This window comes from Sarcophilus harrisii, chromosome 4, assembly GCF_902635505.1.
Source record: "Sarcophilus harrisii chromosome 4, mSarHar1.11, whole genome shotgun sequence".
Classification (NCBI taxonomy): Eukaryota; Metazoa; Chordata; class Mammalia; order Dasyuromorphia; family Dasyuridae; genus Sarcophilus; species Sarcophilus harrisii.
In genome coordinates, this window is record NC_045429.1 from 320,399,652 (window position 1) to 320,424,905 (window position 25,254).

The 25,254-nt window shown below is 40.3% G+C and overlaps 1 protein-coding gene across 2 annotated transcripts; it reads left to right on the forward strand.

The window, feature by feature from the left end:
• Positions 1–25,254, forward strand: LOC100930100 (E3 ubiquitin/ISG15 ligase TRIM25-like). 2 transcript variants are annotated; one of them, XM_031965769.1, is made up of 8 exons: positions 34–94; positions 5,936–6,046; positions 10,916–11,608; positions 19,623–19,718; positions 20,277–20,510; positions 22,415–22,577; positions 22,887–22,949; positions 24,586–25,254. In XM_031965769.1, the coding sequence occupies exons 3-8, from the start codon at positions 11,018–11,020 to the stop codon at positions 25,137–25,139; spliced, it is 1,701 nt and encodes a 566-aa protein (XP_031821629.1). In that variant the 5' UTR covers positions 34–94; positions 5,936–6,046; positions 10,916–11,017; the 3' UTR covers positions 25,140–25,254. The 2 variants fall into 2 exon arrangements, with proteins under 2 accessions (XP_003768525.1, XP_031821629.1); XM_003768477.2 differs by lacking the exon at positions 5,936–6,046 and having other exon boundaries at positions 1–94.

The following is a 25,254-nucleotide window of genomic DNA, read 5'->3' on the forward strand; positions in this document are numbered from 1 at the left end:
TGAGGTTTGAATTGTGAAGTCACCAGGCCAAGCCACTCACAATCCCCCAAAGCAGTGGGGTAGGGAGACCTCAGGGCAGCAGCTAAAGGGAAAGGTAAGAAGTAGTGCTCAGGTTAAGGAAAGGTAAAGGTAATGGGGACACATTAGTGTTGGGTGCCCTTCCCCAGGAGATCTGGATTTAGGTGCCATCTACCTCAATTGTTCCTCTCCCTGCCCAACTCAGAGGAAGGGGCTGAGCTCCATCACAGGTTTCAGGGGGTCTGCCTCTTTTCAGAATGCAAGGGAGTTCTATGTAACCTGGGATTTTCAATTCAGTTAAGTTTGTTTCAAACATTATGCATTGGGATTTTGGGTACCTGCTCCATGTGTATTGTGTATATCTCATTTCCCATCATCTTGGGATGAGGTTGTGGAGCTGCCATCAGGCATTCAGCCTCACTGGGAGAATGGAACACCAATTGTGTTCAGTGATCCAAAAAACCAGAGAGAAGAACTGCTGCCTCTACCCACAATCTACCTGTCCAGTCCACCTGGGTTTAGAGAGATCTGCAATGAAAACTTAGAGCACCTGATTGTGCTCAGCATGGCTCCAGAGAGGGAGGGATTCCCCTATTAAATGGTTCTCTTGCCTTTTTTAGTTGGCAAGTTCCCAGTTCCTACTTCTCTTATTCCTGTATTGAGTTAACCTTTCTTAGAATTTTTCTCCAGATTCCATTACTGTTCATCTCAGCCCTACCCCCGGGGCACCATCCATAGCCTTTATCCTGGAACTACTCTTTTGCTAAACTTCTATTCACTTTTGTTCTCTTCAAATCCTCTATCTTTTGAGGCTAGTGGAAACTTGACTCTGAAGACATAGAATCTGTAATAAGGGGTATCTTTCTCATGGACCCCCAACATATTGGTTGAGGAATGGGCCCATTCCTTGCTCCTTACTGCCATAAACTAACCGTCTACAACCTCTTCTACTTTGAGATTCACTGCTCCCATTTTTATCACCCAGTCCAGATCTTTGTTGCAGTCATCTGCTGACCTCCAGACCATTCTCTTGCCTTTAAAGTTTTAAAAATCTTTTTATTGATAACTTTTCAAACATAACATTCATAGCCAAAGATACCTCTCCCATTCACTATTTAGGGACTATTACTCTTTATATGTATGTATACATATATTCTATTTTATTTTTAACGTTAGCAAAATTGTATTTTATTTTCTTATTCCCATTTTTATCCTCTTCCTTACCACCACCACCATTGAATGGGGGAGGGAGACTAAAAACTGGTAATAAGGATAATCAAGCAAAACAAGTTCCAACATTGGCCATGTTAAATATATATATGGGTGCGTGTATATATACATATATATATACAGAATATCATTCTGTAGCTTTTCTGTCACCCCTCTGTCAGGATGTAGACAACATGCTTAATTATCAAGCATTTGGAATCCTATTGATCATTGTGTTTAATTAGTTCTTAAGTCTTTCAAAATTGTTCTTTAAAATATTATTGTTTCTATATAAATTATTCTTCTGGTTCTGCTCATTTCACTCTGCATTTCCTTAGGTTTCTCTGAAGCCATTCCTTTAATTATTTCTTATGGCATTATACTCATGTGCCATAATTTAACCACTCCCCCAAATAACTGGAGAATCTTTTGTAACAAGTTGTTGTTTTTTAAAGGGGGGGGGGGGAGGAACTCACCAAAGTGAATCTCTGGAGTCAAAGGGCATGGGCATTTTAATCACTTTAAAAATTCATTTTTGGAATAGATCAATTCATAGCTCCACAGAGTGTAAGTATACCTACTTTCCTGCAATCCCTTAACATTGACTATTTCTGTCTTTTTTCATCTTTGCCAGTCTGATAAACTAAGAAGTGAAACCTTTTTTTTTTTAATTTAACTATTCTTATTGTAATTTGGAGAAGTCTTTCACATAATTGTTAATAATTTGAATTTCTTTTGAGTATTATCTGCTTATGTCCTTAAGCCATTTATCATTTGAGAAAAACTCTTGGCCATATATTTTGTTAGTATCTATATTATGGACAGATGCATTACTAGTTATCCTGAAGGCTGCATGGTTCTCTTATTAAATGATTGCTGCCTTTCTCTAATTTGGAAAGATAACTGATGCATTTTCCCCTCACTTGACAGTTTTCCTTCTTATCTTGTTGCACTTTGTGTTTATTCAAAAGATTTTCAATTTCATATAATCTCTCTCCTTCAAAGTGTTCCTAACATATTTCACAGCCTTCTATCTACTCCAAACCCTGCCCTCATACTTAAAAACTTTGATAAATATGTTGTTCCTTTAAACATCTTTTCCTCCCACTTATCAAGCCCTCCAACTCCCATTGATCTACATATTTACCCTGTATCATCCTCTTATAAGGATCATACCCTTTAATTCACTATCAATCTCCATACTGTACAATCTCTAAAATCCAAAACTCTGAAATTTCTTCTCTCTTAAAACATAATCCTCTTTCCTTCTACCTTTCCATCTGCCTCATTTTCTAAACCTATTTTTTATCCTTTCTATAACTTTCAGGTCTTTCTTCCTTGTTCTTCCAATTCATCTCCTTCTCTTTGTCCTCGCTTTTCTCCCTTCATGATCTTGATTTTATGATTGTACAATTCAATTATATAAAATTGATTACCCTTTAATTCTTTGTTCCTTTGTCCTATTTTCAATCATACCTTGTCAAACTCCAATACTGGGTAATTCCCACTGGTCTTCTGCATACCAGCAGCATCAAATGATATTGATTGCTAATAGGACAGCAGCACCTATGTGTATCAGTAACACTACAAAATAAATTTATTAATAATTTTTTTCCTTAATAGTATTTTATTTTTCTAAGAAGATATAATTTTCTACATATATATATTTGGCTGAGGCATTTGGGGTTAAGTGATTTGCCCAGGGTCACACAGATAGGCAGTGTTGTGTTTGAGATCATATTTGAACTCAGGTCTTCCTGACTTCAGGGCTGGTGCTTTATCCACTGTGCCTACCTAGCTGTCCAACATTCATTTTTGTAAGATTTTGTGTTCCAAAATTTTCTCCCTCCTTCCTTTATCTCATTCCTCCCCAAGACAGCAAGCAATTTGATGCAGATTAAACATGTGCAATACTTTTTTTTAATAGGTTTTTATTTTCAAAAATATGTAAAGATAGTTTTCAACATTCACACTTACAAAACCTTGTGTTCCAAATTTTTTTTCCTTCCCTTAGACATCAAGTAATCCAATATATGTTAAAAATGTGCAAATCTTCTATATATATTTCCACAATTATCAACTTGTGTGATTCTTTTAAACATTTTCACATTTGCATGTTGTGAAAGAAAAATCAAACCAAATAGGAAAAAAAGATAAAAAAGAAAAAAGGTGAAAAAGACTTCAATCCATATTCATTTTCCATAGTTTTCTTTCTGGATGCAGATGGCATTTTCCATTCCAAGTCTATTGAAATTGGTCTTGGATGATCAAATTGCTGAAAAGAGCTGAGTCCATCACAATTGATCATCATATAAACTTGCTGTTACTATGTGCAATGTTTTCCCGGTTTTGTTCACTTCATTCAGCATCATTCATACATGTAAGTCCAGGCTTTTCTGAAATCAGCCTGCTTATTATTTCTTGTAAAACAATAATATTCCATTACATTCATATGCCATAACTTATTCAACCATTGCTCAACTGATGGGCATCTTACTCAGTTTCCAATTTCTTGCCACTACAAAAAGAGTTGCTACATTTTTGTACATGTGAGTCTTTTTCCCTCTTTTATGATCTCTTTAGGAGACAGACCCCATATGACTTTTATTTAACATCACCTAAATTTTTTCTTGTACTTTCCCCCTCCAAAAAGGGGAGCAGCTAAGTGGCACAGTGGATTAGAGCACCAGCCCTGAAGTCAGGAGGAATTGAGTTCAAATGTGACCTCAGTTAATACTTCCTAGCTGTGTGACCTTGGGCAGATCACTTAAAACCCAATTGCCTCGGGGGGAAAAAAAGGAAAAGAGGAAGAAGTGGAAGAAACTTCCTCACCACAGCAAAACCAAACAATACATTTAAAAAAACAAACACATTTACAATGTTCTATATCTATTCACAGCACTTCCCTCCCCACCCTAATCCTATACCTCTATAAAGGAATTTAAAAGAGGTATCATCTATCTCTTTCCAGAGACCATATTTGTTTTTTATATTTTCACAAGATTCATATCTATATTGTGATTGCTCTTTCCCTTTACATTGTTGTCATCTTGGGTATATTGTTTTGCATCTCTCTTACTCTCTTTGCATCAAGTGTTTCCATGCCTTATATCTGTATTCATCATATTGGCTGTTTATTATAACACAATATCCCATTACATTCATGTACCACAATTTTATACTATAAATTTATGCTTATAAGTTATAAATTAAAACATAAACTATAAATTCATGCTGCATCACAGTCCTTAGATTTTCTTCCCTGATGGATTCCCCATATACCCTTTCCAAATCTTTTTCTTTTAAATCCACACCCTAGATTACTCCTCTTTCTCAGCTTCTTCTTGTTCATTTGTTCAGTCATGCCTGACTTTGATCCTATTTGGGATTTTCCTGGCAGAGATACTGGAGTGGTTTGCCATTTCCTTCTCCAGCTCATTTTACAGAGCTCTCGCTAATTTCTGAGGCTGCAATTGAATTCGGGTTGTCCTAAACCCAGAGCACTATCCACTGCATTATGTAGTTTCCCATCTCTTTCTCAGCAGAGGACCCTCAAATCCAATTTTACTTAGAAAAAAGAAGATGATGTTATGATTTCCCTTTTCTATAATATGCCTTAAAATCCCTGTACATTGTCTTTCATTCTCCCCTCCTTTGCTCTAATTATCTCTGAGAAAAAGATGGTCCTTTTTGCAAATACCTCCCTACCTGTGCTCTTAAAAAAAAAAAAAAAAAAAGATTGTGCCTCTGACACTTGCATCCTTTGTAACATTTGGCAGACCTCTGATTGCCTTAGGCAGCTTCCTAAAACTAAGAAGTTGGAAACCAGTCCTAGACACTACTGCTAGAATTTTGCTGTTGGGTATATGTTATGGACAGATACATTAGTAGTTATCCTGAAGGCTGGATGGTTCTCTTGTTAAATGATTGCTGCCTTATCCTGCCATCTAGGGGAGGGGGTGGGGGGAAGGAGGGGAAAAATTGGAACAAAAGGTTTGGCAATTGTCAATGCTGTAAAATTACCCATGCATATAACTTGTAAATAAAAAGCTATTAAAATTTTTTAAAAAATGATTGTTGCCTTTCTCTAATTTGGAAAGTCCCGATTTCGGGGGGGGTGTTCAGAGGGATGGGAGGAGAGCAGAGGTTATGCTGTAACTATTACAGTTAATAAATGTTATATTGTTGGTGAAAAAAATTGATAGATTTTGAAGTTATATCACCTTGATTCTGAAGTCTATCACTTTGTTCTCCCCTAGAAAGGTGAACCATTCCTTCTAAAAATAATTGTAAAAAAGGGGAAAAAAGCAGTTCATAAAACTAACCAACACATCAGCTGAGTCTAATATCTGATAATAAATACAGTGTCCCACACTCATAGTATCCTATTTCCCCAAGAAAGGAAAGGAGATGCATTTTGTTATCTCTTCTGCAACACTGTTTGGCTATTATTATTATTATGCAATGTTCATTTTCATTTTTGTTCTTTCCATTTACTTTCCATTTTGTTCTTTCCATTTACATTATTGTAATTCTTGTGAATATTGTTTTACTGGAGCTGCTTATTTCACCCAGTATCAGTTCATTTAAGTCTTCCCATATCTCTCTGAATTCTTTATATTCATCTCTTCTTAGAGTGCAGTACAGTCAATGTACTACAATTTGTTGAGTCCTTCCCCAACTGATTGGCTCCTACCTTATTTTCTAGTTCTTTGCTGCCAGAAAAAGTGCTATTGTGAATATTTCAGAGTATATGGAACCTTCTGTTTTTAACCTTCTTGGGACATATGCCTAGCAGAGGGATCTCTAGGCTTAAAAGGTATTGATATTTTAGTAACTTTTAAGCAAAATTCCAAATTACTTTCCAGAATAGTTGAACTAATTCTCAGCTCTACCAATAGTTTATTGGTATGTTTCCTTTTCAAAGATATATATGTTCTTCATTCCATACTTTCTCTTTTTCTGGGAGCCTATTCCCTCAATCATTCCTTCTCATTTTCAGGCTCTCCTTTTGCATGGCTTCCTTCTCTCACTCCCTATAATTATGCCCAGGTCTCTTCCATCTTCAAAAGACCTTCATTTGACCTTCCTTATCCTTCCATTCTTTTACAACTTTAGCAGTGAATGGCAGTCCCTGGCACATAATAACTATTTAATAAATGTTTATTTATTGATTGATTTTACAGCCAAGCTCTTAAAAAAGTAATGGAGAATTTGTACTCTTTATTTCCATTCTCTCACAACTCCTTGAAGTCTGGCTGCTGACCCTATTACTAGGTTAAAAATGATTTTTCCTAATGTACCAATGATGTCTTTTAAAAATGGCTAACTTTTCAATTGATTTTTAACCATTAACCACCCCTCCTTCCCTTCTCCTCCCTTGGATCCTAGGGACACTGCTCAGCCTTGGTTTTCCTTTGACCATTTTTTTTTTCAACTTCCATATAGATCCATTTGCTGGAATATCATGTGTTTTCTTTCCAGTAAATGTGGATATTATTCAAACTATTTCTCTGTGTCTGTCTATCTCTCCCAGAACTCTCCCATCATTCTCTTCCATTTTCTTTATCCTTCATTCTTTATCCTATCCTTCTCCTCTTTCTCCCTCATTCTCTTCTTCTTTCTCATTCTCTTTCTCCCTCATTCTCTTTTATTCTTTTTTCTCTCATTTTCTCTTTTCCCTCACTTCTCTATCTCTGTCTCTCTGCTCAGTATTTCTCACTGCCATTTTATCCCTATTTTGAAAAGATTGTCGCAAAAAGTAAAGTCTTATATAAATTTATTTTGCTCATTGCTATCATTATTATTATGGAAATGTGGGAAGATCAACTATGAAGTTGTATCTGAGCACAGACTTAATTAAAAAAAAAAAAACATATTCTAAAAGGCAGTGTTGAAAAAAAGCATATTCCAAGCATAAAGAAAAGCCTGGGGCTCTCTTTACTCATTTGTGAAATGAAAGCATTGGACTAGATAATCTCTTTGATCCTATCCATTTCTGAATCTATGATTTCCTATATCTGGGATGTTGTACCTTCCTCCCAAGCTTGTGTCACAACACTCACTTTTTCACACCCAGCTCCCTGTAACGTTTTTTTTTTGTTGTTGTTTTTTTAAGCAGTAGGAGAAAGTTTTATCTCCCTGCTTTCCTCTCCAGTCAATCTTTCACACAACTGCCAAATTACTATTCCTAAAATACTGTCTTTAATCTTGTCACTCCTCCACACAAAAATCTTCAATGACTCCCCAATGGATTCTTTGATATTCCAATATAAAACAAAATTCATGTAGGTATATAAAAATCTTCACAATCTTTATCTTTCCTACTTCCCCATTTTATATTACTATATTATGATACAAAATATTTTATTACATATTTTTACATTATAATATAAGGGCTTATCTATTTATATTACTATTGTATCTTTTGTGCTACTGTTATATATTTTGTATTACATTATATAAAATATATAGCTATTTTATCTATTTTATATTACTATCTATATTGTTATATATTTGTGTTATTATATATTACTATGTTTAATATTCATATGTATCCTATATTTTGTTACTCATATTTTATATACTACATCAAATATATTATATAGGTGTATTTATGCAGTTCCTTTTTATGCATTCAGCATTATATCCAAGGTAGCCCACTTGCTTATTCCTTCAACATGACAGGCTATCTCCCATCCTTATAACTTAGCACGGATTGTTCCTTATGCTTGGAACATATTTCCTCTTTAACTTTGCCTCTTAGAGTTCCTATTTTTCCCCCAAGTTTCAGCTCAGCTGCTACCTCATATTGGGTCTTTTCCCATCTCCATAAAAATAATAATTAACATTTGTACAGCACTTTTAAAGTTTTCAACGACCTTTCCACTATCTCATTCTATACTCACAACAATCCTGAGAAATAGGTGTTATTATTAATCCTCATCTCATGTGGAAACTGAGATAAATGTTGATGATTTGCCAAGGTCAAACAACTAATAATAACAATATTAACATCTATACAGAATTTACGATGCGCTAGATAGGCACTGTATTAAGTCCTTTACAATTTTTATCTCATTTGATCCTCATAACAAACCCTGGAAAGTAGGTGCTGTTATTATCCCCATTTTGCAGATGAGGAAACTGAGGCAAACAAGGTGCAGTGCCTTGCCCCAGGATCACACAGCTTAGTAAACTCACAAAGAACAATCTTCCCTTATCCAGGCTCAGGATTCTATGTACTATAGTGCCACTTAGCTTTTCTTAAAGTGGTGTATAAATACCAGCTTATCATTATTGGGACTAAAAATTACAAAGTAGCTGCCTCATTGCACTGGTACCCAAGGGGCTTCATTAGGAGTTCTCTATAACAATAAAATCTCATATTCTTTTCAAAATTCCAAAAAGAAAAAAATATTTTTCATATCCTTATTTTTGTCATTTTTGTGTTTTATTATAGTCACTTCAGTTGTGTCCAACTTTTTGTGACTTCATTTGAGGATTTCTTGGCAAGGATATTGGAGTGGTTTGCCATTTTCTTCTTCAGCTCATATTATAGATGAGAAAACAGGGTTAAATGAATTGCCCAGTGTCATACAACTAGTAAATGCCTGACATAAGATTTGAACTCACGTCTTCCTGATTCGAGACCCAGTGCTCTAGCTACCTAGCTTTCCTTGTCTTTTGCTGAAGATCTTTATTCAGGAGACTAGTAGCTGTGTAAACTGTAAAGAATGGATTGGGAGAGCCAGAGATAATGAATACAGGGAGACCAGTTATTACAATATGAAGAGATTCAGAGAACCTGAACTAGGAGTAGTGGCCCTGGGCAAGGAGTGAAGGGAGTGATACTCTCTTGAGTAAGGGGATTAAAAAAAAAAATTTAATGATTTAAAATGATTTAAGTCCTTCCCTTGTTTGAGATGAGAGCAAGAAGTATGCTGGTAATTTTTTATTAAGTGCATCAAATGCTTTTAAATTTTATCTGCATTATGATTCACATTTTCTCCATCACTGTCTTAATCTCAACAATCAACAAAAGAGACGAGACCAATCCCTGACTAGCATTTGCCAATTTCTGAAGTGTAAATGTTCACACTGAAAATTTTACAATCAGCTCAAAGAAAATCTATACCAGGTGGCCTTAACACACTTCTATTCAATTCAATTCAATAAATAATATTTTCAGTGCCTAATATGCAAGACAAAGCCTTGACTGCTTCATTGTTCCACATGTACCTTGACTATTTAGCCGTTTAGTCAGTTTAGAGAAACCAGGAGGCTCAGACCCTTCCTTTGCCTTGTTTCTCCTAGCTCACCAGGATTTGAAGTCCTTTGGACTTGAGTCTGCATTCTGCCTAAGTCTCCTACTAGCTGTATTTAACCTCTCTGGGCAATGCACTTAACCTCTCTGAGATTATTTCCTCATCTGTACAATGGGGATTATAATAGCATCTACCTCACGGGTGGATTATAAGAATTGAATGAAAAAACATATGTATGGTGTCTTGTGCACCCACCAGATAAACACTAGTTGTTGCTGCTGTTGTTATTGCCTAATAGCCTGAATATGGAGTCCAGTCTTTGGGACTCTGGACGTAGTCATTATCAATGAATACAAGCATAAAAGAATCCTAGAGAGCCAGAAGAGACTTCATCAATTCCCTCATTTTACAGATTAAAAAAAACGGAGGACCAAAGAGATTAAAATAGGATTTGCCCAAGATCACACAGGTAGTCTTAAGAAGCAAAGGCAGAATTCAAACTTTATTAATAAATCCAACACTGTTGTATGGGAGGCCTTTGAGTATCAACTTGGGCTAATTTTCTCTTTGAGGCAGCTAGGTGGTGCCATAGTGCACAGTGGAGTAAAGCTTATCTTCCTAAATTCAAATGTAGCCCTACATATTTACTAGTTGTGTGCCCCTGGGCAAGTCATGTAACTATATTTCCCTCAGTTCCTTTATCTGTAAAATGAGTTGGACTAGGAAATGGCAAGTCATGTAACTATATTTGCCTCAGTTCCTTCATCTGTAAAATGAGCTGGACTAGGAAATGGCAAACCACTCCAATATCTTTGCCAAGAAAATCCCAAATGGATCACAAAGACGTCAGATGAGACTAAAATGACTGAAATAATAACATAACTAAAAATGGTCCCCTTACAGCCACTTCCTTAGATTAGACTTCCCTTTTCTCTTGATTTTGGGGAAACTACATGCTTCTCAATGTCCTGTTTGGAAAACTGAGTAGATTGACTCATCCAAGATAGGTAGGGGTTTCCAGTTTGGGGTACACATTCTATTAAGGAATAGGAAAAGCCTGTCAAAGGGGAACAGGGAAAATTTGGTAAATTACAAGGTCTCGTGGCCTTTAATTATTGACATTATTTTATTTCTGTGGGTATGCATGGTAAAATGCAGTTTTTTTTTTTTTCATTAGGGAATTCAAGAGGGTTTATTGAAAGCTTAGAAATCTAAGATCTCTAAGTTGGGAAACCCTAAGTTAGGAAAAGTTAGGAACCCTTCCTTTTGAAGGTTCTCCAAACAAGGGCTGAATATCCTACAATTTCCTTTTGGCCTTTTTGGTTTGTTTTTTATTCCTGTAGTCAGAAACCTATTCCCAGTCTTTATCTCCCCCAGTCCCTGAGCAGTGTAACATCTCCTTTTGCTTTTCCCTTCCTTAGGGTCCTCCCAGGACTGAGTCAAGTATCACATCCCTCTGACCCACCGTGACTCAACCCTTCCCCTCATCCCTTGCCCTCTAAGATTCCACAAGCCAAGTCAGGATGAGTAACAGCAACAGCCTCTGCATCTTTGAAGACCGGGTCCTATGCCCCATCTGCCTGGAAGTGTTCCGCAACCCGGTCACCACAGCTTGCGGGCACAACTTTTGCATGAACTGCCTCCAGGACTACTGGGACCACCAGGCAGCCATGGGGGAAACACCTTACTGCCCCCAGTGCCGGGAGGTCTTTACCTCTAGACCCCACCTTCGAAAGAACGTCATCTTAGGGGAGATCGTGGCCTGTTTCACCCAGAATCAGACCCCAGCACCCAACAGGGCGGTGGCCGGGCCTGGAGATATCCCTTGTGACTTCTGTTCCCCAGAAAAACTCAAATCGGTCAAGTCGTGCCTGCAGTGTGCAGCCTCCCTCTGCGAGAACCACCTCCGCACGCACTATGAGGACCAGGTCTTCCAGGGCCACCGCCTGCTGGAGCCGATCTGGGATCTCAAAGCGCAGCTGTGCCGCAAACATCGGAAACTCCAGCGGCTCTACTGCAGGACGGAGGGCTGCTGTGTGTGCGGGGCCTGCCTGCTGGAGGAGCACAAAAACCATGACACCATCCCCCTGGAAGAGGAGCGCGCCCGCAAGGAGGTGAGGAGGGCGACTGGCTCCTGGGCTCTGGGGTGAGGTCATCCCCCGGGTGGAGGAGCGCTCAGGGTCAGGGAAGAGCTCCAGCACTAAGCTTAGGGATGCGGTCATCCCCCGGGTGAAGGAGCACTCAGGGTCAGGGAAGATCTCCAGCACCAAGCTTAGGGATGCCTACTGACATCCATGTTTTTATTATTATTATTTTATTTTTTGCTGAGGCAGTTGGGGTTAAGTGGTTTGCCAAGGTCACACAGCCGGGAAGCATTAAGTGTCTGAGACCAGATTTGAACTCAGGCAGGACTAGTGCTCTATCCACTGCGTCCCCTAGCTGCCCCGATGACATCCCTGTTTGGGGAAGATCAGGGATGGGGGCTGAGGTCACCCCCCCTGGGTGGAGGAGCACTCAGGGTCAGGGAAGAGCTCCAGCACCAAGCTTAAAGATGCCTGCTGACATCCCTGTTTGGGGGGAAGACCAGGGAAGGGGAAGGGGACTAATCTGATTATGGGAGCCAGGACCTCCCTCAGCATTCCTCACACTCTTCCCACACTCCCTTTTGTTATACCAGTTGCTGTCTCATCATCAGGCTGGGATAAGGATATCTGTTCCATCAGTGTCCAGCCAGCCTCACTCTGCTTTCCCCATCACTGGGAATGAGGCCTCCTCACTCCCCCATGCTGGGATAAGCCTCTAAGGATGGCCTCAGCAAAGTTTAGATCCATGGCAAGAATCAAGTCATATCTACAATCATCAGTCTTTTAACTCAGCAATAATATAGTCATAGGCTCTCAGATGTGAAATAGAGCATGAGAATTGATTTAATAATAATTATAGTAACAGCTGTCATTTTTATAAATTTTTTAAAAGTAGATTTTTACAAAATTTTATTAATTTTTAATCAAAAAATCATTGAAAAAGGATATCTATTATTTAATAATAATAACAGCTGGCATTTAAGATAAAAATCTTAATGGAATTTTAAGCTTTAATAATTTCAGAAATATAAATGTTACAAGCACACAAAATGCATTTGAGAGTGCAATTATTAAATTTTTTTATACATTTGTTTAGCTTTGTAAATTTTTAATAATAAATTTTAAATTTAAGTTTCCAGATGACACTTTCTTAAACTAGTGGATCAGCAGAGTAGATTGGCTACCCCAAATCCTATGATCTATTTCTATTATAATTTTTTTGGGGGAGGGATAGCATATCAAAATTGCCCTGTATGCACTGATACTTTATTATTTGGATAATCTTAGGGCTAAGATTACAAATGAAGTACTGTTAGTCACTGAACAGCAGATGATAAAAATTTTTATGAAGTCCCAAAATTGACTTAGATAATATATCACAAGATGGAATTTATGTTAATTTTTACTAATCCTTTTTTTTCTTTGATGAGGCAACTGGGGTTAAGTGATTTGCCCAGCATCACATAACTAGTAAGTGTTAAGATATCTGAGATGGGATTTGATGAACTCAGGTAGTCCTGACTTCAGGTCCAGTGTTCTAGCTACTATACCATCTAGTTGCCCCTTATGTCAAATTTTAATAAGAAACATATCAATATCCTAAAATTTTAGATAACTTAGATAATTTCAAATGTGACTTTTTGTAAGTTTGTAGCATATATATTTCTGAGATTATTAATGCTTTAAACTCCACAAAGACCTTTAGGATGCCCTGTATGCTTATTAACTCATTGGATCATTGCAACAAGCCTGTGAGATGGGTGTTAACTTGTCCATTTGCCCAAGGTGAGAAAGCTAATAAAAGTCAAACTCAAAGTCTTTCTGACTCCATGTCCCATGCTCTATCCATTAACCTGTGCAGTCTTATAATCAGATTCTTAGAAGTCATCTTAATCAAACCTCTCACTTTCACATTGAAGGGATCATTCTACTACAACAAACAGGAAGGAGGTAGCATCTAACCTTTGCTCATTCACTCCAGAAGTCAGGCAACTCCCTACCTTGCAAAGTGACCTATTCCATTTTCAAATAGCCCTCATTATTTGGAAGTCCTTCCATATAGAATAATAGCTAGCATTGGCAGCTAGGTGGTGCAGCGGAGAACGTGTCAGGCCTGGAGTCAGGAAGACTCATCTCCCTGAATTCAAGTCTGGTCTCAAGTCACTTACTAACTGTATGACCCTAAGCAAGTCACTTAACCCAGTTTGCCTCAGTTTCTTTATCGATAAATAAATGAGTTGGAGAAGGAAATGGCAAATCAGTACAATATCTTTGTCAAGAAAACCCCATATGATGTCATGAAGAATCAGACGTGATTAAAAATGACTGAACAGCAGCATTTATATAGTGCTTTATAAGGTTTGCTAAGCACATAAAGTTGCAAAGCACTTTATGTGTTCTTATTTGATAATGTATATAAACATATACACATACATGGATAGATACATATGCACATATACACATACATATATAGACATAAAATATATGTAAATATTCATATCTATGTACGTATGCATATATGCGTATATGTATATGTGTGTGTACATATATAGAGGGAGAAAGCATGGATCAAGTGTGTGTTGTATATGTGTAAGTACTTATGTATAGATTTCTTTACATAAATCCTATTTAGAAACATCTGCCTATCTATCTTTCTATCTAAATCTATATATATCTCTCTATCAATTCACCTATTAAAAAAAAAGAAAACCAGGGGCCATACTCAGAGTTGTTATTCTTGCTTCTGGAACAACTTTGGAGCCTTCTCCCAGCCCAGCACAAAGAAGACATGGCAAATCCTAATTAATTCCTTGGTGTGTCCTCCCTCCTCCCCCTAATAGTGACAGTGTCAGTTAAAATGAAGAGATTCTAGAATGGCCTCTTGAACTTCAACTCTCCAGGTGGCATCCTATAGCTTTAGGACTTCCAGTGAAGGAGGTGTGTGTGGGGAAGGGCAGCCTTTCTCTACTTTCTGCCATGGCTTACTGTGTCCACAGGACAGCTAGGGCAGGGGGCTCAATGAGAGGGAGCTTTGCACATAGGCTTTCTCTTTGTGCTTCCCTTCCTTGAGATGGGTATGTAAAGGATTGGAGGTGGCTTCTGAGTTTCAAGAAGTCTGGAAGTCTTTTGATTTCAATGGTAATAGCAATCTGCAGAAGTAGCGGCAGCTGATGGCTGGGGGAGTGTCTGCATTGGAGAGTATGGCTTCTCTGACAGCAGGAATGCCTCCATCCTGGCCATTTTGTCAGCAGATAAATACAAGGAGCTTTCTGGACAGTGCAGTGCTAGAATGAAACCAAATGCTTAATTGGTAGTTCTGCAAATTGCTTTGTATTCTGATAAGGTTTAAATAACAGTTTTCTAGCAGATTGTGATAGTGGTTATATGTTGTTACTGAATCCCGTTTTGTTAATATACATTTGTGTCTTTTATTTATAGTATTTTTGTGAATATAATAATAAATTACCTGACCCCCCCTTACATTATTCATATTATACACTATCTTTTTCTTCCCCTTTTGGGTGAATCATAGATGTAACCTAATAAACCAACCCAGGGAACAGTGTTGGGGGAGGGGGTGGGCAGTTAAGGGATTAATGAGTCACAAAATGTGAGAAAACACAGCCCTCTTTCATTAGAGGCAGGTTCCCCCAATATTGAATTCAGTTCAATTGCATGCTAGAGCATAGGATGAAGAGTAGTGCTAGCACTCCTAGCCCCTTTCATGATCTTATCTGGTTTTTGAGGGGCTGATGCAGAAGCTTAAACTTCATCAGAACATAAACACTTTGTAGGCCTATTAATTAGTCATTTTGTGTTTCACTTTAGCTTTTCACTTTCCAAGAAAAGCTCCTCATGTATATACCTTCAGGTAAAATGGCTAGGGGTTGAACCAGTGCTCCTGTCAGTAGTCATACTCTCCAATGTAGAAACTCCTCCTGCCATCAGCTACCACTTCTGTGGGTGGCAACCACCACTGAAATCAAAAGACTACCAAACTTCTTTTTTTTCCTTAAATATTTTATTTTCCCCAATTATATGTAAAGACTATTTTTAATATATTTTTTTTAATTTTTGAGTTCCAGATTTTCTTTCTTCCTTTTAATTCTTCCCTCCTCCCTGAGACCTCTTGTAAAATGGAGTGTCCAGAACAGGACAAAAAAAACTAGGAATATTCCTGCCATTATATTTGTGCTAGAAGACAAAGAGACTCAATCATTTCCTTCGCCCTGGACATTCTTCCTCTAAAATTGCTAAGTATCTGATAACTTTTTGGACAACCTCATCACATTGTTTTTTCATGTTCAGTTTGAAGCCAACTAAAATCTCTCAGACTTTTTCAAAGATACTGTTGTTCAGCCAGATCTCTCCCATCCTGTTACTTGAGAGCTGTTTTTCAAGAGTTGGTGGAGAACCTTATATGTATCCTATTCAATACTGTTTTATCTTGTTTAAGTGCATAGTTCAAACCTCTAGAGATTTAATGCGGAGGAGGGAAGAGAGACAGCTGTAGTGCAATAATGGGAAGCTGATCTTGAAGTGAGGAAGGACCTGAGTGTTTAAGTCCTGTCTCTAACAAATACAGGCTTTGTGATCCTAGGCATGCCACTTAACTTCTCTGCATAGCCTGGTCACTGCTGGAGCAACCAGGCAGTATAGTAAATAAAGTGCTAGGCCTGAGAACAGGAAGACTGTCTCACTTACTAGCTGTGTGATCTTGGGTGAGTCACTCAGCCTGTGTTTGCCTGTAAAATAAAGATAATAGCACCTACACCTTAAGAGTGGTATAGTTGCTGTTCAGTTTTGGTAGTGTCTGACTCTTTGTGATCCCATTTGAGATTTTCTTAGCAAGGATACAGGAGTTGCCTGTCATTTCCTTCCCCAGCTCATTTGACAAATAAAGGAACTGAGGCAAACAGCATTAACCAGCTATTAAGTTTCTGATGCTGAATTTGAACACCAGTCTTAATAACTCCAGTCAGTCTTTACCCAGTGCTTTATCCACTACACCACCTAGCTGCCACCAGTATTGTACTTCAGTTGAATAAATATCTTTTTCTTTTTTTAAATTATTTTCCCCAATTACATGTAAAAACAACAATTTTTTGGCTATATGTGAACATTCATTTTTTAAAATATTATGAATCATATTGGGAGAGAAAAATCAAAACAAAAGGGAAAAACCATGAGAGGGAAAAAAAAGAAAAGGGGAAAAAAGTGAATGTAGCATTTGTTAATTTACTTTCAGTCTCCATAGTTCTCTTTGAATAGTTCTCTTCTCTGTGGAAGGCTTTTTTTTTTTTCTTTTTTTATTATAACTTTTTATTCACAAAATATATGCATGGGTAATTTTTCAACACTGACCTTTGCAAAACCTTCTGTGGAAGGTATTTTCCATCCAAAGTTTATTGGGATGCCTTGGATCATTGAACCATTGAGAATAACAGACATAATCTGTCTGTCATAGTTGATCATCACACAATCTTGCTATTGCTGTGTACATTTTACTTGTTCTGCTTGTTTCACTCAGCATCAGTTCATGTAAATCTTTTGAGGCTTTTCCAAGGCCTATACATCATCTTTTTATAGAACAATAATATTCCATTATATTCATATACCATCACTCATTCAGCCATTCCCCATCTGATGGACATCTACTCAGTCTCCAGTTCCTTGCCACAAACATTTTTGTATATGAGTTCTGTTTTCCCTTTTTAAATGATCTCTTTGGGATATAGACCCAATAGATACACTACTAAATCAAAGGATATGCAGTTTTATAGCCCTTTTGAGCATTGTTCTAAATTACTCTCCAGAATGGCTGTTTGAATAAATATTTCTTGGCACATGCCAAACAGAGTCAAATCTCTCCGTCTTTTTTGTATGTAGCCCATTATTTTTGTAGGCATGCTTTCCATGTCTTCATTAAGACATCAATAAAAATACTGAATAGAACCAAGCTGGTTGGTCTATATGACTAGGAACTGAACTCTAGGGACTGCTCCTGGTGGATTGCCCATTCTTGCAAGAACCATAAATAAATCAACTTACTTCATTGAGAGAGAGAGAGAGGACAAAGGAAAGGAAAGGAAAGGAGAAGAGAGAGAGAGGAGAAAGAAAAGAAGAAAACTCCTTTCCTGACCAAGCCTAGATTTGACTTCCTACTTTCTAAACCACTCAGTTTGGAGATAGGAAGAGAGCCTAGTGTATGTTGAGTTAAAGGAGTTAAAGGAGAGGGAAGAGGGGAAACTTGATCACATCCAGAGAGATTGGTACTATGTGCTGCTATATGGCATTGATGCCTCTTTTTTAGAAAGATACCCCAATATACTCATGAACTTCTCATCTCATTAATGGGATTATTTCCTCTATTATTGCTTATTGTAATTCATCTATATCTGCCCATCTCTCTGTGGGTCTATTGCTTTTGGGCACAGGGGTTCAACGCTCAAGGTCACATAGCACATTTGAACTCAAGGCTTCCTGTGTTCAGGGTCAGTGCTCTATCCAATGTGCCACCTAGTTGTCCCAGTGCAGTGGTTCTTTTTTTTTTTTTAATTAATAACTTTTTATTGATAGAATCCATGCCTGGGTAATTTTTTTTTGCAACATTATCCCTTGCATTCACTTCTGTTCCGACTTTTCCCCTCCCTCCCTTCACCCCCTCCCCCAGATGGCAAGCAGTCCTATACATGTTAAATATGTCACAGTATATCCTAGATACAATATATGTGTGCCGAACCGAACAGTTCTCTTGTAGCACAGGAAGAATTGGATTCAGAAGGTAAAAATAACATGGGAAGAAAAACAAAAATGCAAACAGTTTTACATTCATTTCCCAGTGTTCTTTCTTTGGGTGTAGCTGCTTCTGTCCATCCTTGATTAATTGAAACTGAGTTAGGTCTCTTTGTTGAAGAAATCCACTTCCATCAGAATACATCCTCATACAGTATCATTGTTGAAGTGCACAATGATCTCCTGGTTCTGCTCATTTCACTTAACATCAGTTCATGTAAGTCTCGCCAAGCCTCTCTGTATTCATCCTGCTGGTCATTCTTACAGAGCAGTAATATCCCATAACATTTATATACCACAATTTACCCAACCATTCTCCAATTGATGGGCATCCATTCATTTTCCAGTTTCTAGCCACTACAAACAGGGCTGCCACAAACATTTTGGCACATGCAGGTCCCTTTCCCTTCTTTATAGTATCTCTTTGGGATATAAGCCCAGTAGAAACACTGCTGGATCAAAGGGTATGCACAGTTTGATAACTTTTTGAGCATAGTTTTAAATCGCTCTCCAGAATGGCTGGATATATTCACAATTCCACCAACAATGTATCAGTGTCCCTGTTTTCCCACATCCCCTCCAACATTCCCCATTATCTTTCCCTGTTATTCTAGCCAATCTGACAGGGGTGTAGTGGTATCTCAGAGTTGTCTTAATTTGCATTTCTCTGATTAATAATGACTTGGAGCATCTTTTCATATGGCTAGAAATAGTTTTAGTTTCTTTGTCTAAGAATTGTCTGTTCATATCCTTTGACCATTTATCAGTTGGAGAATGTCTTGATTTCTTATAAATTAGAGTCAATTCTCTATATTTTTGGAAATGAGGCCTTTATCAGAACTTTTGACTGTAAAAATTTTTTCCCAGTTTATTGTTTCCCTTCTTATCTTGTCTACATTAGTTTTGTTTGTACCCAAACTTTTCAATTTGATATAATCAAAATTTTCTATTTTGTAGTCAATAGTGATCTCTAGTTCTTCTTTGGCCATAAATTCCTTTCTCTTCCACAGGTCTGAGAGGTAAACTATCCTATGCTCTTCCAATTTATTTATAATCTCATTCTTTATGCCTAGGTCATGAACCCATTTTGACTTTATCTTAGTGTATGGTGTTAAATGTGGGTCAATCCAATGCAGTGGTTCTTACAGGAAAACAGAGCAATTGACTTTGGGAAAGAGAAGACAGCCCTTTGAAGTCTGTCCTTCTGAAGGGGCGGTGACTTCCTTCGTATCCCCTCCTCTCTGCCCAGGTAGAAGTCCGGAAAGTCCAGGCCAACGTAGAGAACCAGATGTTGATCATTGCATCTGACAGCCAAAAGCATCGTGGGCGGGTAGCTTTCCTCACGGTAAGGCTGACATAGGCCTCTTAAGCCCAGACTTCTGGGATATGCTCTGGGGCAGTCCACAAGTCAGACTGTAGTGAGATGTTGCAGGGTTTAGAAAAACATCCAGGGAGTCACATCCACCTAATTAACCTCCACCCCTAAACTTCTCAAGGCGAATGAAATGATTTGGGGTAGGAATGAGATGAAATTGGATGGGGATATTGGGATGGGATAAGATGAAATGGGTGAAATGAATTGGAATGGGATAAGCTAAATTGGTATGAAGTTGAGATGGGATGGGAAATAGTCAGAACCTATCCCCAGAACCTAATTGAAGTTGGGACTCCTTGTTTGGATTCCCAATTTCATTGCTATCTTTGGCCCTGAGTTTGCTTCAGATCTAATATACTGTTCAAACCACTGGCATTTGCCTTTTTTTTCCTCACTGGAGGCTTACCTGGGTTTGGGGCTAAAGGCAAGGCCTTGGCTCAGGGGGTACCCTGTGCCACATGGGCACTCTCATTCTTGGGTTCAGGATCCCCAAGCTGGGAAAGGTCAGGGATTCCTCTCCCCCTCCAGAAACTGATCCAGACAGTACGAGAGGATGTAAATCGTTGTTTTGCGGACATCGGGAGGGAGGTAAAGCGGCTGCAGGTGAAAGTCCTGGAGTTTGTGGAAAAGGAGGAGGCAGCTGCCTTGGGTCAGCTGGGCAGCTCTATACAGCAAAGCCACAGTCGCCTCTTAGAACTAGAAGGTGATAGTGTTTGGCTCCGGAGTCTGCTTACCAACCAGAGTGACCAGCAGTTTTTAGAAGTAAGTGTTCCTCAAATAATACTACCCTTTATCCCACTACTAGCCCTTCCCCAACCCCTGCCTACTTTACAGCAGAAAAACAGTCGCTGGAATAGGTATCAGAAGCCCTGGGCTCTCCTCCTGGCCCTACCCCTGACTTGCTCTGAAAACTTGGGCAAATGACTTCATTATTAAGAAGCAGAATCAGACCTAAATTAGAATCCTAGACTTACTACCTACTTGTAGGAGTACCTGTAACCTCCCTGGGCCTCAGTTTCCCTCTATGTAAAATAAGTTTCGTTTGAAGTAGAGGATCTGTAAATTTCCTCCTAACTCTTAAATTCTATGATTCCAGATATTTCTGAGCCTATAAAATTTAATCCAGTGCAACAGATATACATTAAACACATAGATACAGAATGCTATGCTGGGGCAGAGGTAAAATACAGTTGAGATAAGCATGGTTGTTGCCCTCATGTAGTTCACAATCTCTCTCTCTCACACACACACACACACACACACACACAACACACACACATATATATAATGTGTATAACAAAAACACATATACACATACAAAAAAATACAAAAAATAATAAAAGTGTAACACATAAAAGTAATAATTTGTGCTAAAGACAGGTACAAGCAAAGTACTATGAAAGGAAAAGTAATTACCAACTTAATATTAGGGGGCAAGGAGGTTAGGGAAACTTCTTAGAGAAGATAACCTTTGAGTTATGTTTTAAAATGAGTGGGATTTTAGCTGGAATAGGGAAGATTAGAAGCAAAAAAAAAAAAAAAAAAAAAATATATATATATATATATATATATATATATATATATTAAGAAGTTACACCAGAATGACCTCTTTACACATCTAACCTTGGAGAGGTATTCATGATGCTGTGTTCCCACAAATCTATGTTCCCCTTCTCGAGTCCATTCCCATGATCATCTTTTGAGTTATGTGATCAGTGCTGTGGGATAAGCTCTGAAGGCTAGAAACTGAGACAAAACCTTATTTCAACTTCCCCGACAAGGTAGAGTAGAAAGAATGTGATACTCACTACCCTCCTACAACCCTCAAATCCTCCCTTTCTGTTGGGAAATTTTTCCCTAATCTTTCTACTATATCAGAGCAATAGGTCAGTTTCCTATGAGAGAATCAGAAAGACCTAAATTCAGATTCTGCTTCAGACACTTACAAACTCTGAGGACCCAGAGAAGTCACAACCCCGAGATCAGACCTTGACCCCTAAGATACCTTCCATCTCTAAAGAAAGAATGCAACAAGCAACATTAATCATAGTTGATCTTATACACCTTTAAACTTATGATCAATGTGTCATGTTCTTTCTCAATGACCACCTCAGGCATGCCAGGCTAGATCTAGAAAGGCAGATGGTAACATGTTCTCCCTTTAGCCCCCTTCTTTCCAGCCTAAACTCTGCTTCCCAAAGTAGGAGTGGAATGGACTGAGGAAGGATTTGCAAGCAGTTTCATTCCTGTCATTCCCTCAGCCTGTACAAAATTATTTTTAAGGCCATCATTGAAAAGAGGGTCTAAAGAACCATTTAAAAATAATTCCCAAGGATCAGCAGAAACTTTCTCTTAACTTAAAAAAAAAAAGTGGCCTCTCAAAGACCCACCCCACTATAACTGATCCATAGCTTAAGCTATGTTCTACCATTGATGGGGCAGTACCCTGAGCTTGAAGCACTTGCCAGAATCATAGAAGGAGGGAAAGAGGGAGAGAGAGGAGAGAGTAGAGGAGTAGGAAGAAGGGCAACTTGTGCCCCACCTCCCTCACTGCCACAGCTGCCACCCCCGGGGCAGCCCGAAGCCCCCAGCCACTGCTTGGCACACAGCTGACAGAGAGGGCTCCTGTCCCCGGGTCCCTGGCCCCAGCCCATCCCACCTCCTAGGAGTTCCCGAGGTTGAAGCGGTTCCCAGCCTGTACAGAATCACTGCTGGGCACCACGTGTGAAGAAACAAACAGCTTTCCTCGGCTCTCAGAGATCCTGGCCGAGCTCCGGGCCCAGCTGGCCGTGGTGGGCCTCCGCTTTGTCAACCAACTTCTTCTAAAGGGTAAGTGTCAGTCAGCCAGGAGGGCTTGATGAGATCTGGGAAGGGAGGGAAGGGAAAGCAAGGACTAGGGATCATTGGCCTGTATTTTTCCTTCCATACACCTACCTAGTGGGAAGAGAACTTGGGGAGAGGGTAAAGAGACTGGGGAAACCTGCACTGTTTATATTTTGTGGGGAATGGGGTGCTGGCCTGATCCCTGGACCATCTGTCCACTTATGACTGGGAGAGAACCAGCTGTTGGGAAGTGGTCTGTGTGACAGTAACTCAAATGGACTCACTACAACTATAAAAGGATCTTTATCTCCTCAGGAATTAAAATGCGTTCCTATGAGGTACTGCCCCCAGTTGTGGAAAGGAAGAATCTACTGAAGTGTGAGTCCAGGGTCCTGGGGTGCCTTGCCTTTTGAGGGGGGATGGAAGGAGCAAGGTAAAGTGGGGAAACAGATCTAGTGTAAAAGGACTTGGGTTCAAATCCCAGTTCTGTCACCTAGTATCTGTGTGACTAAGCAAATCATTTAATTTTCTAGACCTCCACTTGCTTATCTCTAAAATTAGGGTTGATTGGGCTGGTAGATAATCCCTAATGTCTGTTTTAACCCTAAGGTGGGCTGGCTTGCAAGGGACCTGACTCATAAGTCATTTCTGCCCTCTGCTCTTCTTCACTCTGTTCCCTTGGGAAAATTTTTATCTCTATCACTCCCCACCTAACCACCATCCCAAACCCCCAACAAATAACTTTGAGACCTCAGTTGCTGAGGGGAGTTGACTTTAGGCAGCCTCATCAGGAAGTGGATGGAAGTAGTTCTGCTGGGAGAAGACTCCATGCTGGGAAGCATAAATTGGAGACCCCTGTTCCTCCTGATCCTGAGATTAGTTCTGCTGTATATGGGGGGTCTGGTGAGACACAGCCTCTGCCCACACCTGGGTGGTCGTTAGCATCCAGAGGGTCCAGGGCAAAGCTGGGAACTAATACCCACATTCCTTTGACCTTAACTCAGCCAGGCCCCCAAGCAGCCATGTCATAGCCAAATTCATGTCAGAGGTCCAACTTTCCACACACACCTCAAAGCCTTAACCCTCTGCAGGTAAAGCTTTCCCTGATTAAACAGGTGGGGGAATGGTCCCCCTACATAAATATAAATATAGGAATGTAGTTCCATATTCCAGTAATTTTTAATTAGAAGACGAGAGAGACAGAGAGAGAAAAGGAGAGAGACAGAGAGACAGAGACAGAGAGAGAAAGACAGAGAGAGACACACACAGAGACAGAGAGCGAGAGAGACAGACACAGAGAGAGAGACAGAGACAGAGAGACGGAGAGAAAGAGACAGAGAGACAGAGAAAGACAGACAGAGAGAGACACACAGAGAGAGACAGAGACAGAGAGCGAGAGAGACAGACAGAGAGAGAGACAGAGACAGAGAGACGGAGAGACAGAGACAGAGAGACGGAGAGACAGAGACAGAGAGACAGAGAGACGGAGAGACAGAGACAGAGAGAGAGAGAGGGGGGAGAGAGAGAGAGAGAACAGTTCTATTTTCCAGCTATTAACTGGAAGACCACATACGAAGAGCCCGTCTGTGCCCCCTCCTCAGCAGGACGGGGATCGGACACAGCAGAATCCCCGGTCCCTTCTCCCCAGCTAGATGCGCGCCGCGTGCCCAACCCATGCTGTCAACGGTCACTAGGGATCCCCTTGTGTACCAGGCAGTGCTAAGTGTGGGGACCCCGCCCCGCAGGAGCCGAGGGCTAGGTAAAACGGAAGCGCCAGAGCGCCTCCGATCTGCTCAGGGAATCTAGGCGGAGGCAGTTCCATTGCGGGAAGAAGCTGTAGGGAAAAGGCCAGAGATGAGGGGCCCTCAGGGAAGGAGACCCCCCAGGTGGTGCATGGGATTATATTCATGCAAATGACATGTAAATCGATCCGCTTCCTGACGGAGGCGGAGCTCCCGGCCCCCCCTCGGTCCGTGGTCTGCAGCGCTGTCCCCCTCCCTCCCCTCCCCCCCAGGCTACTGTAACTTGAACTTTGACTCGGCCACCGCCAGCGAGGAACTGTTCCTCTTCAAGGAGACGCACTCGGTGCTGAACCTGGGAATCCTCCTGGAGCCCTACGCCTCGGGCCCCTTCCCGGGCTTCAACCAGTGGCCCCAGGTGCTGTGCACCCGGAGCATGGCGGAGGGCCAGCACTACTGGGAGGCCGAGGTGTCCAACTCGTGGGTCTGCGTGGGCGTCACGTACAGCTGCAACCCCCCGCCCAGCGGGCGGCCCCGCCGCAACATCGTCTACCTGATCGGCCGCAACAGCGCCTCGTGGTGCCTCGAGTGGGACTCGCTCAAGTTCTCCGTGTGGCACAACAACACGCAGACCGTGCTGCAGGGGGGCTACTACCGCACCATCGGCGTGGCCCTGGACTACCCCGCCGGCTGCCTCTCCTTCTACGGCGTGGCCGGCGGCATGAGCCTCATCTACCGCTTCCTCACCAACTTCCTGGAGCCGCTCTACCCGGCCGTCATGGTCAGCAGCGGCGCGTCCATCACCCTCAAGCAGTACCCCGAGTCCTAACGGGCGAGGGGCCGTCGGAGGGGGGGGCCCCGCCCCGCGCCGCTCCCCGCCGCCGCCCGCCCTCCTGGCCAAGGTCTCAACTACAAATAAAATTGGATTCTATCTCACTCCAAGG